Here is a 14,797-nt window from a genome sequence, read left to right on the forward strand (position 1 = left end):
GAAATATGAGAAGGCCAGGAAGAGGGATCAGGTGAGGACGAGTTAAATATAGGTTTGAGAGGCTGGGGGAACTCTTTTGCTATCACAGAGACAATTATGACCAGTAAAACATCTGGCTTGGGTACAATGAGGGTGATATCTGGCATTCAGAGGAGGGTGATGGGAACTGGAGGCTCCGGGGAGATGCTCCTTCCTCCTTCTTTGCTGGCACACAGATCTGGAGCTCAGATTTAAGGCAGAGAGGGTGAGCTGGCTGCAAGTCCTTTGCTTATGACTGTGAGGATGGCAGGCGCCGGCTCCCTCACCTCAGGGGAGTCGGAACTGGATCCCCTGACGACAGCTCCCAGGATTGCGAGCAGGCCAGAGAGGTTGGCCGTCCCTTCTCTCCAATGTTGAATAAGCTGCTAATTTTAACTGGGAGTGACCTTGAACAGATTGATGGGGAGGGAAACTCTGGAGAAAGGAGGTCTGGAAGCAGCCTAGAAAAGGGGGACCCATGGCAAGTCACAGCCTGTCTCCAATGGTGGGTAACGGCAGATCCCATGGGCAGGACAGGGGAAGGGTACAGCAAGAGCCCTGGGAGAGCAGAAAGAGTAAACCAGTGATTTAGAAACTTTTCCAAGCCAGGGACAGTGCCATAACAGCTGACATAAATCACCGAAGGATGGGCAATCATCCAGAAACAGTTCCAGCCCTCCTGCCTGCAACCCCACAGGACTGGAGAGAGTCTTTGACATATCCCACAAACCTCTCTGGAGCCACCGTGGACCCTGGGTGTATAAAGAAAATGCTCCCCTTGATCCATATTATCCATAGAGGGTTTTTCTGGCTGCTGGCAGAGATGCGATGTTGCACTGAGTGGTTGATGGGGATGATCTGAACCAAGACTTCTTCTTGTAGAAGCAAGCCAGATGAAGTCTCCCTTGGCTGTAAGCACTAGGCTAGCTCCCTGGCCAGGGAGGAGGCCCTCCTGGCAAAAAAATGGTCATTGTTCCCTTTGGTGGCACAGCTTGGAGATCAGAGCTCAGTCAGGCAGGCCATTGATGCCCTTGTTAGCTCTGCAGTATTTGCCAGGGGATATTTACTTTGTCATGTGTAGGTGGAGGTAAAACAGAGCAAGGTGAGGGCTCCTCACCACCTTCCTTCTCTGGGGCCAACGACTCACTTTTTGGTGGCAACGTGGCAAGCTCCAGGCACCTTGTCCTGCATGGAGTAGGCGGTGACACTTGGATCATCACTTTATGCCTCTGGGAGAGGTCCTGAGCTCCTGGCACATGCCAGCGTGCACTGTTGGTGAGGCTGTGCCTGCCAATGCTGTTCTTCTCAGGAACTAACGAGCCTAGCATGGGATGGCATTGCAAAAAGCTCATTTCCCAGGACATGACTTCGATACATCGCGGCTTTGCTTTTGTTTTACACCAGCCAGCCAAGCCCACCTCACAGCTCCAGGGTCCAGCTGCAGCCTGTTAAAGTAGATGCAGACCTCTCTCTACTGGGCAACCTCATTCCCAAGAAGCGTACCAGCTCCCCTGTTAGCCAGAGGTCTGGAAACATAATGGACTTTCCCCCTTTACCCCTCCCATGGCTGAGTCCTGCACACACAGTGTTGCAGTGTGGGCCAGAGTCAGGCAGATCAGGGTGTTAATATAGCACAGGGAGGAAAAAGAAGGTAGAGAAGCCTTATGTGAGAAGCCCTTAGTCTTTATCGCATGGGTAGGGCTATGTGCTCCCTCCTCCCCCTGCTCTGTTCTTCCGTCTCAGCAAATCTTGTCCTGCTCCGATTTTAACCCAGCTTCCTAAAGACATTCAGGAAAACCTACAGTCTATGCTACGCTTAATCTATTATTGCACATGAGAAAATCCACATTGTTATGAATGCCTGGGTTACGAGAAAAACCTCAGCTGAAGTTCACATCTTACTAGACATCAGAGAAGCCACTTGATTTCCTCAGTGTTGCTGCTTCCCACAGCCCTGCCCTCTCACTGGTTTTCCTCTGCTCTTGGTGTCACTCTCACCTCTCTACTCTGATCACCTGCTCATTTTTTTCATCCTGTCTCACCCCCTGGCCCTGGCTCCAAGTTTTCAGACACACTGTCTGCCTTGCTAAGATGTCACAGTGCACAGCTATTGCTTGGAGAAGGTTTTGCACTGCAGCCACAGGGATATTTCTACCTCTGCGAGGTGGAGAACTGAGAAATACCAGAACTGAGAAGAACCTTCCCTCCTGAGCTTCAAACCACTTGCAAACAGTGTTAATACAGATGAACTCAAGGCCAATGGAAGACTAGATACCAACTGCACAGGCAAAATTTCAGACAGAGAATGGGGGTGAAGTAACAGGACCAAGGCTGCATGGGAAAGCAGTAGCAAAGACCAATAATGGAGGTCTGGTTCTTTCCCTACAAGAATTAGGAAGACCATTCCAGTGATCTTTGGAAAGACCACTTGGTACCTGGGGAAGAAATGAGAGGACTATTTTGGTTGTTATGTAAGATACCTATCATTAAGTACCCCTTTTAATCCGTGTCTGGGCCATTCAGAGAGTTCATGCTCTGTATGTGGCAGGAATTGCCTCTTATGTTGGAAAACACCTTGCAAAGGCTGATGCCTGCACAAAAATAAACAACAGGCTCTTGGGTAGCTTCACAGGGTCCTTGTAACTGAGCTGTCTGTGTGAATGATAGGGTCCCTGCTGCAGGTCATTCAAGAATCACAAATGGAATTTGAGAACCTGGATCACTTTTACCACCTTCCTTCTGCTCTAAGACTCACCTGTGAGCCTCTGGCTGGAGCTCACCCATGGTGAAAAGACACCTCTTAGGCTGCCAGGTAGATATGGAGATGAAGAGGCTCTTGCAGAGCTTGCTGGGCCCATTGGAGACATCCTGGTCCCCTGGAATACAGTTCACAGGAGGCAGCATCCCACTTCTCACCTAGGTTTTTGACTGAAGTCCGTGGGGTACATGTCCAGGGTGCAGACTAGAGTGCAGGTCCTTTTGTCCTTAACTGAATGACCTCAGCTGTGGTGGAGCTGTGGGGTCCATTTTCCAGTGGTTTTGGTGGCTGTTGCATAAACCCATGGCTGCACACAGAGCTCAGGGTCTCCCTCCACCACCTGTAGCGACTCCAGTTGGTGGCGCAACCCCCAGCCCCACTTCCCTAAGCAAAGACAGAGTTGCCAGTGGCTTCTGCAATGGTTTCATGGTGGAAGCACAAGTGACTATGAAGCCAGGTGAGTGTCTCCCCATCCATTTATCACAAGTGTGGCAGGGAACAAAATTCAACAAATGTTTGTGCAGCATGAACAAAAAAGAGCTGTGGTGTCCAGTGCAGAGGAAGCACAGCTTGCAGTCTCTTTGTTATGCTCACTCTGGGCTCAGCCACGTGTTGTTATTGGCTATAAAAATATCCATTTCCTTTCTAATTTGAGCTACAATACTTGACTTTTTGGCCTTGGGCAATAATGCAATTCACAAGTGCTTAGCAGACACCCTGTAACTCTTCTTCCTGGTTTGTTCCAGTGCAAATGATCCACAGTTTTCAGTTCAATAAAATATTTACATCCAAGGAGTCAAATGTCTTTCATCTGTATTTATTTGCAATGTGTTATCTCATTAATAGAAATCTGCTGGTCGTGCATGGAGTTCCTGGTACATGTGAATGACCAAGCTGAAGTTCAAGCAGGGGGAAAGACTGCTTCTTCGACTCCAGTGAAATTATTGAATAAATGACTTTTTTTTTGAAAGAGGCTTTGTATAGTTCTAGCACGATAGTTTTAGATAGTTATAGCATAGCATCTAGCCTGATTTATCTTAAATAAGCATTAGGACCTACTAGCATTGGGTTCACGGGGCCCAGGAACCAGGTTGTGAAGACGGAGATGGGTGGACAAGGTTTGTTGATTTGATGAAGAGGGCTGTGTCCAGGCCCTGGTCACACAAAATATAGGCAAAACCAGGACATGTAGGATGACTTCTTATGGCTCACAGAAATGCTTGGGTGAAAACCTCATCTTCTTCCATGAGGAGCAAAGCTGCTCATGGGTCTGCTGTTGAAAGCAGTTGCAGATCAGATGTGTTAAGGGTGCGACAAGAAAAGAGCTGTGAGACACCAGGGACTAAGTCATCTTCAGGGTTGGACACTTTGGGTGAAATCCCACCTCCTGAACACACGTGTCTGATGCTCTGTTCCAAACCCTGAGGTTTCCCACCCAGCTCCAGGTACGGTCCTAGAGGTGTGCAGGTCTCCCATAGACTCCTATTTGTCAGCCCTGTGAAAATATCCTGGACACCCTGGGCTGTCTCCACCACACCTAGGATTTCTAAGGCTGGATCATCTCACCCAGTCCCCTTCCTCCTGTGTCTGGGACATTTATTTACTGCTGTTAAAGCCTCCTTCCCTCCTCAAGATGCAGGGAATGACATTTCCAAGCTGTGCAAACCAACCATATCCAGAGACTTTGGCTTCTGGTGAATGCTAAATCAGCCCCTGTAGGCTGTTTCTCTCAGTTGAGGGTCTGCAAAGGAGGGATGAACAGCATTTGAAGCCAGGCAAAGTGCTGTTCACGCCGACACAAACATGTTGTCCCATCAGGAGTACGTGGGAAGTGATGCTGGCATCAGGGTCGGGGCTTTTCTCTGGTCACAGGTGACAGACCGGCGTTATAGCACTGAAAATCAAGACCTTGGACTGAATGTAGCTGCTGTTAGCCTGGTTGTCTCTACAGATTTGGTATGATTCTTCCCCCTCCTTTTTCCTTCTAGACTCTCTTGCAGCAGGTAACTCTCTGTCAGTGTTGGTGGTGGTCAGGTATTTTTTACTGGCACATGGGTCATCTCTGTTGTCTCATAGCATCCTTGTCACACAGTGAAAAGCACCCTCTGCAGAAGGACTCAAAATCTGGTGCAAGGGGTAGAAAACAACAGATCAAGTACCCTGGGGAGATGCTGTTCAGCCTGTAACCTGAAAGAGAGTCCACCTGGGTCCCAGCCTGGCATTCACTCTTAACACCCCTTCAGTGCTCCATCTGTGCCTCATTCCTTCATCCTCCACTCCCCAACCCAGTGCAATGTGCAAAAGTAGAAAGCACCCTGCAGCCTGATGTGGGCATTCCCACCGGAGCTGTGGGTCAAAGATGCACCAGAAACCAGGGAAATGGAATTTGAACCCTCTTAGTGATGGGTGCGGAGCAGGACCCACCGTGGGACTGGCATGATGAGCTGATGCTGCATCAGGAGCTTGTGCAGTGAAGAGCTCAAGCAAAGCAAGGGGCGAGGTGTGTGTATTTTTTATTTTAGAGATCTTGTAATATGGATACTTTAACCCCCACCCAGAAGCAGGGAAGGAGGGACATCTCGTGGCCACATCGCGAACATCTCTCCAGAGCTGGCTGTGCCGGTCGGTGACGTGCCCCCCAGGCATCCCCCCTTCCCGCCCGGGGTACCACCCCAGCATCACCCCGCACTGCCCGGAGAGCCCCATGGCCTCACCCCTTCTCCTCCATGGGCTGGGGTGGGCATGGGAAGCACAGGCACCCGTTCTCACCCTGACACCCAAATAAAGAAACAGGAAATGCTTGTATCCAGTTCTTTATTATTGACTTGGGGCAGAGGGATGGCACCACCTGAAGAGATCGCTCCAGAGCTTGGGGGCCTGGTGTGTGGCCCAAGGAGGTGCAGACAGAACGTATTCCCACCCCTGTCCGTGGATTGACAGGGGTTGTAGTATTGCAGGCAGTGACATCAGAAGGCTGGGGAGAGATTGTGCACCCCCGTACCCTCACCCTGACTATGGTCCCCTCTTCCAGGAGCTGCAGTTGCAGGGCTGAGGGGCTTTTCTGGTCCAGGTGGGTCACAAGGGATTTGGCTGTCCTTCATGGCAGAGATGATGTCTGCAAAGTGGGTACAGACCTCCCAGGCGGATGAGGAAGGAGCTGTGCCAGCTCTCAGCCACCACTTTAGTCTCCATGATAACCACAGAGCTGGCAGCATCCACCTCCCTCATGTCCCTCCTCATTCCCCATCTCCAAATGCATTTTGGTGGCACATAGGAGAAAGGGAAAAGCCTGAAATGAGCCATCACCGGATGGTGGCTTTCCTCCAGATCTGTCCCCAGGTGCTGGTGGGACAGTGGCTTACTGCAGAGGCTCCGGCTCGTACTGCTTCTCTGTGGCGGTGTAAAAGTCCTCAAGGACTGACTGCAGGTACTCAAAGGTTGGACGCTCCTCAGGCTTGTTTCGCCAACATTTCAGGATGATACTGTAGAGTTCGCCAGGGCACATGTCCGGACAGGGCATGCGGTAGCCCCGCTCCAGGTTGCGAATCACCTCAGGGTTGGTCATCCCTGGGAGGAAACACAGACCATCAGGAGTTATTCAGCACCCTGGGGGTGAAGCTCAGTGCTCCCCAGTAGCTCACATCCAGGCAGAGCTGGAGGGTATGAGGGACTGCAATGCTGAGCCATACCTGGGAACCACCCCTTCCTCAGGGTTGCACTCCCCCCTCCATCCCTCTGTCCCCTCCCTGACTCCCCTCTGTAAGTTTTGCCTTGCACGGTTATACTGGAGGCTCGTGGGAGCCTAGGAAAGGAAACTCAGCATGAATAGACAAGCGTGTGTGTCTGGGCACACATGTGCACACTTGGGTATGTGCCTTCAAAACTTTTTAGATGTTTTGAAGTCGATGCACACTCATCCTGTATTCACAGTGCGCTGTACCTGGGTAAGGGATCCTGCCATAGGTTACGATTTCTGTCAGGAGGATGCCAAAAGACCACACGTCAGATTTGATGGTGAAAACTCCAAAGTTAATGGCCTCTGGCGCCGTCCATTTGATTGGGAATTTGGCACCTGTTTGGAAGAAAGAAAGGGAAATAGCACATGGAGGTACAGCATCTCCCTCTGCTCCCACAGACATGGGTGAGCAGCTCCCCAAACCTAGCCTGGGGTCCTGAGGGCTGTTGGCTGTATTAGGGGGCTGTGATGGGACTTACTGAAGAAACCATGGATTTATGGAGATAAGGCAATTGCTGCCTATCTCCTGCTTTTAATAAAAGGTCATTTCTACCTGGCATGTCTTTGCCTTTCTTCATTCTTTCTCCATTGCATTCAAGGCTATTTCATCTTAAAAAAATTATTCACATGTATATGCTTACAAACAACCATAGCTACTGATACGAGGAGGCCAAATAATGAAAAAAACATAATGCCTTAGGTAACTGATAATATGCATATTAAAAAACTCCAGGTAAACATTTTTACTGATGAAGTTAGACGAATCCACAGTATTAGAGCACCTTTGAGTCTCTTACATGTTCAGCAATGGGATCTCAGGAATGGAGCCAGGAATGGTAGCATGGACGGCTGACCAGTGCCATGCGCGCCCAGGTCGTGATGCTGGGATCAGCAATGCCTGCCGCAGCTCTTGGGCACCAAGCAGCTCTCGTCAGAGACCCATCACTCTTCAGGTAGCAACCTGATGTGTGGGATCAGTGGGCTTCTGTAGCCCAAACTCTGTGTCTGTGCTATTCAAAGTCAATGCCTCCAGTGGCTTTATTAGCAGGCAACAACAGTAGGATCATATTCTGTGTAAAATCACTCATTGGAAGGGGGCTGTTTTCAGCAAAAGTGTATAATCAATACAGCAAATATTATTTTTCCAGTTCTTAAAGCTGCCTATGTATATTAAACCCAAAAGAAATCTCATTTTACTTTGTCTCCCAAATTCTTGTTTTGCACACTGTAGACAACAATGACCATAAGATTGCAATTTCTGTTTAGCTAAGGCCAAAAAAACCTCACCCCAAACTACTTTAAGCAGGAACTGAATGTGTTAAGGACTGCAGAGGAAACCACATTTTTATTTGTAGATATCCCTTCAGGACTGAAAGCCAAAATGTAGTGTGTGAAATAACTACCTTTGTTCTTGCACATCATACTCTGACAAGTAGGCTGCCGAGGCTCGGAAATGCAATCTATGAAGTGAAAATTGTTCAAAGTAGATAGAGGGGCAGTTGTTATTTCAGATTAAAACTAGCTGGAAAAATGCTGATAGGAACTGTTTTCCACTGGAAATGTAGCTCCTTTGGGTATGTTAACAGAATTATACTGATTTCACTGAAACTTCTCTTATGGATAAAAAATGCCTTTAAAAAGTGCCTTAAAAAAATGCAGCAATCTCACAGTAACCTTTCATGAAATTTTACAAATTACATTTGCCAGCTTTTAATACTTTGAAATAGTTTTATATCTTGGAATGGGTATAATTTGTATCGTAAAGTATTTTGGGACAGCAAATTGGGAACACTTCTCCTATCAAAACAGGCTGAGAGAGTTGGAGTTGTTCAGCCCCTGGAGAAGAGAACGCTCCAGGGAGACATGTGGTGGTAGGACAAGGGGGAATGGCTTTATAATGATATAGGGTACATATAAATTAGGTATTAGGAAGAAATTCTTTACTGTGAGGCTGGTAAGGCATTGGCACAGGTTGCCAGAAGAAGCTGTGGATGCCCCATCCCTGGCAGTGCTCAAGGCCAGGCTGGAAGGGCCTTTGAGCAACCTGGTCTAGCGGAAGGTGTCCCTGCCCACGGCAGGGGGAGTGGAACGAGATGGTCTTTAAGGTCCCTTCTAACCCAAACCATCCTATGGTTCTATGAAAGTGAAAGAAAAGTTTCCTATCTTATAAGAAAAAAGTAAATCTATTCAATTTGCTTTCCCCAGCATATTTTTATAGGGAATTTTAGCTTCATCCCAACTCTAGAGGACGACAGATTTCCAAAATTTTAAAATCTTCTGGTAAGTGCCATTTAAGCTAGACTTAATTGTTTTATTTCACTCATTTCTGTTTGTTTCCCTGATGCTCTATGAAGTCTCTTTGCAATCTGAGTGACACGATCTCAGAATTGACCTCAGAATCAGAAGTCAGTACAGAGAAAGTACAAAGACAAAGCTGCCACCAGAGGAATTTGACTTAATCGCCTTAACCCTGTTGTCAAATGTCTGTAGACGGACCTCTGCACCAGCCAAACCAGTTGGCACCTCTCATGGTCATGCTCTCCTGTTCACCATGAGTTCAGATACTCAGTCCCAGCAAGAAGCTTGGCTTTGCAGGTGGATTAATAAAGAAATTTCACATTTAAAAGGGAAATATATTTTTTAATGCCTTTTTAATTTAGGGTTTTTTTCAGATGCTCAAGGTACTCTGTTCCCCTGAGAAACGCCTACCAAGCTGCAAACTTTCTCCCACGTTTTGTAAGTTGTCCCTCTGTTATGGAAGGGACCTGATCTGATCTGGGCTGTTTGCCTGCGACATCTGGAAACTGCACTTGGGTCCAGATTCGTGGCTCCCGCTCCCCTCTGCAATGCGGTGGCCAAGTTACAATGCTATTTCCTTCCCTTCAGACTGACTCACTGTGGACACATAGGCACAGGCAGCAGGTTTCATTTAGCGGAGGTCGAATTTCTCCAGTAAGACAACCTGAGATTCAGCAGGACTCCCCCAAACAGTGCCAAAAGACTTTTTTTCTCATTTCCCTCTGCAAACCTCACTTGCTCTTTATTGTCCTCAGGTGCTGCTGCTTCTCCTAGGACCCAATACCTGGCTCTTTTGCCCTGTGCCTGCTGCCTGAGCGCTGACAACAGCAGCAGTGGAGGCTCTGGTCTCATGCCACTGGCAGTGCTGCCCTGTGCCTGGTCCCAGTCCAGCCCTTGGATGCCCAATATCTTGGCATGTCTGTGTGGCAAAAGAAATAGAGATAAGGGTAATGTGTTGGTGAGGCAATGCTGGGAACGATACCCACCTTCTTGTGCCAAGTATTCATCCTCGATGATCCTGGCCAGGCCAAAATCAGCAATTTTGCAGCAGAGCGTCTCTGAGACAAGGATGTTGGCGGCTCTCAAGTCACGGTGAATGGAGTTCATGCGCTCGATGTATGCCATTCCCTCCGCCACCTAGGAGAGGAGGAAGAGTCCACCTACATCAGTTACCTCCTTATGACAACAAGTTCACTTGATTTCATCTTACCCACCTTTGCAAAAGCACAGCATGCATACAGGGTTGCTCACATGCCTCCATGTGCATGGACATGCATACATGCCTCATGGATGGATGGATGGATGGATGGATGGATGGATGGATGGATGGATGGATGGATGGATGGATAGATCAACAGACAGCCAAACAGGTAGACATACATACATACATAAATAAATAGATACTGCCCGTGTATGTGTGCACATGTTCAGCTTACCAGCATACATCCGGCCACCCAAAGCTTTAAGCAGACAAGTCAAGCAGAACAGAAGCATCACCCTCTGTTTTGTTCAGAAGTTACAGCTGTGAGTTGTGGCTTCAGCGAGATGCAGAAAGCTGAAGCAAACCTGAAACCACATCACTGGAATCCCAGTTTCTGCCACATGACTTTCCTCTCTAGTTGGGATTTTAATCGCAAACACTCCAGGTTAAATACGTGAATTAAAAAAAATAAAAAAAACCAACCACAAAGAACTAGTCTGTCCCTCAGTCACAGTGGAAAAGTCTAGATCTAGGAGGAGAACTAGATTTTTTCAGCATCCTCCTCTGTTATCCCTCACTGATCTGGTTTTTTTTGGGGGGGAGGAGACCCCTGGAGATCCCTCCACAGTAAAACAGAGACCTTTTCTTTCCCTGTGCTGGATCCAGACTAGGACCCAGGACACAAGACAGTTCTCCCCTCTGATACCTACAGGATGCATTAGAGTAGAAAACTCAGATACCCATAGAAACATGACTGGGATAGAGAGTATGTCCCTGGACAAATGCCCTGTCCTGGGCATGTGCTGCCTTCTTCAACCATCTCCAAACTTCACTTTGGGAGTTTCTTGCTCCCAAGATCATCTTGCAATGTTTAGGTCCTCAGAGCAGGGAGCAGCACTGGGCAGGTGCCTGGTGTGTGATGAACCTCTGTAAACGTAGGCTGCAATGTTTTATTGTGGGGTGCAGGGGGATGTAGAAAACAGAGATTGCAAAGTTGCTCTATCAGTTGAGCCTCAGATTTGGGTTAGGCATTTGACAGGAGAGTGAGTGGATGCATGCAACCCCTGCTAACAATGGTTAGTACCTATTAAAGCTTTTATGCGTCTGTGGGTGAGGGCAGAGCAATTTTCCATTCCATACAGATTCACATCAGCATCTCAACTTACATGTGGTTTTAAACAGGATACTAACACATACTTTCCAAAGCTGCATTTCTAACCTGTGTCAACACCCCTTCAGCGCAAGTGCTGTTTGCTGTGGTGGAAAATGGAAGAATTGATGTAATTTCCTGTCCTGATGTTAATGAGATAGTACCCAGTGATGGGCCCGTTCCAGCTGTGCTGTTGAGCGTGTACCCTCAAGACTGACCACAGGGTCAAGTGCATTGGCCCAGACAGTTGTAATTTTAACTCCAACGGATGCTATTGGACTCAAGAGGACTGGGTGCCTGTTGGGCTGTTATGTCATCCTGACACCTCAGATGAACAGACTGCAAAATAGCTCGAGAGACTGCTCTTTTCCTCCTCCTCCTTCCAGAGCTACCCAGTGAGTGCTTGAATCCCTGCACTGGGGAGGTGGTGCTGGTGTGGGAGGGGTAGTGATGAAAGCTGTCCTTCCAATTGAAGCCCATGCCTTGAGGGATGGGCAAAATCCTTCCTACCCCATGTGCTGCAGGTGGCTTCTGTGGGTTATTATATTGTTGGGGTGTATTGGTTTGGTCTGTGTTCAGCTATCTTGGTCCTGGAAGTGGTGCATGGTGCAGGATCCTGCAAAGAGGGTGGAGGGATGTGAGAGGGGTGTGAGGGGTGGGTGAGTGTTTCCAGGTGCCTATAAAGAGGTGATGTCCATAGGCAATTGTTCAACCCTGGTGATGATGTCCACTGTGGGGACTGTTTGACCATTGTAGTGGATGGGTTTCTGGCCACCTGAGGCCATGCCATGCAATCACATCCAAGGCTTCAACCCTGCACTCAGAGAGGAGGCTTGGGTACATGAAGTTGCCCTGGGATAGGTTTCTCCCAGGGGTTCCTGTGGCCAGTGTGTTGTCAGACCTATACACACTCGTGCCTGGGACAGAGAAGATCACTGAGCTCTCCCCAGATGCTTCCACCCACCTGCCTGGAAATGCTTCATTACTCCACGTGCTCAATGCAAGTTATAATGTGTTAAATAAATGTATGAGTACTCTTAACATCTGCTGTCCCTGCCTCAAAGCTGGGCACAGTGTTGGCCAGCAGCTTTGCTTTGAGTCACCCCTGTGATTATACCTGAGTGCAGATTACTCTGGCTACAGCACTTGCCTCTTACATGGAAACACATCAAGCCAATTTCTGGGGTACTGCTCCCACCAAACCCAAGGGCTTTGTAATATGGATGGATTTGGACCATTCTGCTTATCAACGGGAATTTAAAACAAACCACAGGCTATAACTTTCAAGAGAAAGGATGAAAGAATGAAAAAGGGAAGGTGGGAAGTGGGAAGGTTAAGAAAGAAGGATAGAGGGAGGGAAGGAAGGAAGGAAGGAAGGAAGGAAGGAAGGAAGGAAGGAAGGAAGGGAAAGATATTAAACAGGGAGGTTACACTTGGCTCCATAACCTCTCACAGACAACAAAGATAAAGTTGCAGATAGGGAAGATATACCAGCAGTGAAGAGGGAAGGCACTGAAACATGTTCCTCTGCACCCTTCATAGGGCTGCAGAGGAAAATAAAAATGACAGATGGGGATACTGCTTTAAAGTATTTAAATATTTTCATCCTGGTTAAAGCAAGAAGGAAAATCTGCTTTCATATAACATTTACTCAAATATTAAGATTCTCCTGTTGCTAATACATTACAAAATAACTCTGTATGATGGCTGGAACCAGGTGGTCATCTTTTACATGTTGTTTGCTCAGGATCACTTTGACTCAGAAAGGCTGAGTGATCTTTTGTGTAAATTCTAGATCTGAACATCAAAACAGCTGTATTCAGCCACGATGCTGATGCTTTACATTTTTTTCCCCAATATTTCAAAAATTAACCTAACTTTGCTTTGGGTGAGCCAGACTGGCTAGGACCAAAGTGGAGTGACTTTGCCAATCTCATCCTTCATGTACAACTTGTGGCCAAGATCATTGAATCACAGAATTATAGAGTGGTTTGGGTTAGAAAGCACTGTAAAGTTATCTAATTCCAACCCCGCTGCCATGGGCGGGGACACCTTCCACTAGACCAGGTTGCTCCAAGCTCCATCCAGCCTGGCCTTGAACACTGCCAGGGATGGGGCATCCACAGCTTCTCTGGTGGTGCGACTCTGCTTGCAGTTTCCCTAACTTTGACCTGTTTGAGTTTAGATGCACTTCTGGACTGAAATGCAACTATCAACATTTACAGCCTGGGGATGCTTAGCAGGAAACAACCCTACAAATGTAAAAGTTTGTTCTCAGAAGAGGCAATATTCCCAGATTTGAGGGTCAGAACAGCCTTTATGCCTAATCATCAGAAAGGAAGACTGCTGAAAGCCAGCATGTCTTTACTTTGAAAGTCTCTTTGTTGAGCTTTTTCTTCCTTTTGAAAAAAAAAAAAAAAAGAGAGAGAAAAAATTTTCCTTCTCAACAAGCCAGAAGAACAAACCAAACCAAACCCCAAACCTAAACCCCAGTTCTCTAGCACTGTACTAAGTTCCCCAGAGGCTGTCCTAAGGACGGTAGGGCATTGCTGAGCTGACACGCACATCAACACGGAGGGCTGAGAGGGAAACCCTAAGAGAGCACACCAGGAGGTGCTGTTTTTCTCCAGGAAATCAACGCTCTGACAGACTTCAAGGATTTCACCGAGGCAGTAACAAATCATGATATTGAGTCTGCTTCCTAGAGACTGTTCACTAACCTGAGCAGACATATCAATGAGTTTTGAGAGATTCAGTTGGCTTCCTTCTTCTGACTTCAAGTAATCTAGTAAACACCCTGCAAAAGAGAAGAGACAGCTGTAACTCTTCTGAGTAAGTCTATACACCTGCTTTCCCCGGTGCTGCTTGGAATATATATGCAACAAATCTGCCGGCATCCTAGAGAAAATATGAGGAACCACAATGGGTGTCTGCTGGAGCATCTTCCATTAGGAAAGTTCCCAAACGCAGCCCATTTCTCCCTTGTATTTTGCACAGAATTTTGCAAACAGCTGAGCATTCATCACTTAAAGCCTTTATATATGAGGGTCAAAAGAGAGGACAATTTCACCATGAGAGAAGTAAGTAAGAATCTGAAACAAACTTCCAGTACGGACAGTGGAGATGAGAACTTTAAATACTTTTCAAATGGAGCATCACTATTTTGTGAAGTAGTTTATGAAATAGGAGACCACAAGAGGCAGGATTTCAACACCCAGGAAGTCCCTTCCAGTCCTACAAACAAACTTCTGGATCACTTAGTCCTTCTGCTTACAGATCTCGTACAATGCCCTCATCCCCACCAGTGTTATGCACAGGGTGTACCAGCTGCCTCATTGATCTGATTTTGCAGAAACCCAACAAAAAAATCAGTGAGGCTCTTTACCGTTGGCCATGTACTCTGTCACAATGTAGATCGGCTGCTTTGTCACTACCGCATACAACCGGACCAATTTGTTATGCTGGAGCCTCTTCATCAAGTTTGCCTCTGCCAAGAAGGCATCAGGGTCCATGCTGCCCTCCTTCATGGTCTTCACAGCTACCTTGATGTTGTTCTTGTAATAGCCTGCAGAGAGATAATGATGCACTGAGGAATTTCAGCCTCTCTGTGGGCTCTATCAAGCTGTGCAATAAAGA

General features: G+C 47.4%; 1 protein-coding gene across 2 annotated transcripts in view; it reads right to left on the bottom strand.

The window, feature by feature from the left end:
• Positions 1-5,573: 5,573 nt before the first annotated feature.
• The window catches only part of BLK (BLK proto-oncogene, Src family tyrosine kinase), a 45,797-nt gene continuing 36,573 nt past the window's right edge, over positions 5,574-14,797 (bottom strand). For both annotated transcript variants that reach the window (XM_040599174.1, XM_040599175.1), the window contains exons 9-13: positions 14,547-14,726; positions 13,882-13,958; positions 9,797-9,947; positions 6,717-6,848; positions 5,574-6,343 (exon numbers count right to left, since the gene is read on the bottom strand). In XM_040599174.1, the coding sequence (XP_040455108.1) occupies positions 6,135-6,343; positions 6,717-6,848; positions 9,797-9,947; positions 13,882-13,958; positions 14,547-14,726 (749 nt within the window). In that variant the 3' untranslated portion in view covers positions 5,574-6,134. The remainder of the gene's footprint in view (positions 6,344-6,716; positions 6,849-9,796; positions 9,948-13,881; positions 13,959-14,546; positions 14,727-14,797) is intronic.

Source organism: Falco naumanni, chromosome 6 (assembly GCF_017639655.2).
Source record: "Falco naumanni isolate bFalNau1 chromosome 6, bFalNau1.pat, whole genome shotgun sequence".
Lineage (NCBI taxonomy): Eukaryota > Metazoa > Chordata > Aves > Falconiformes > Falconidae > Falco > Falco naumanni.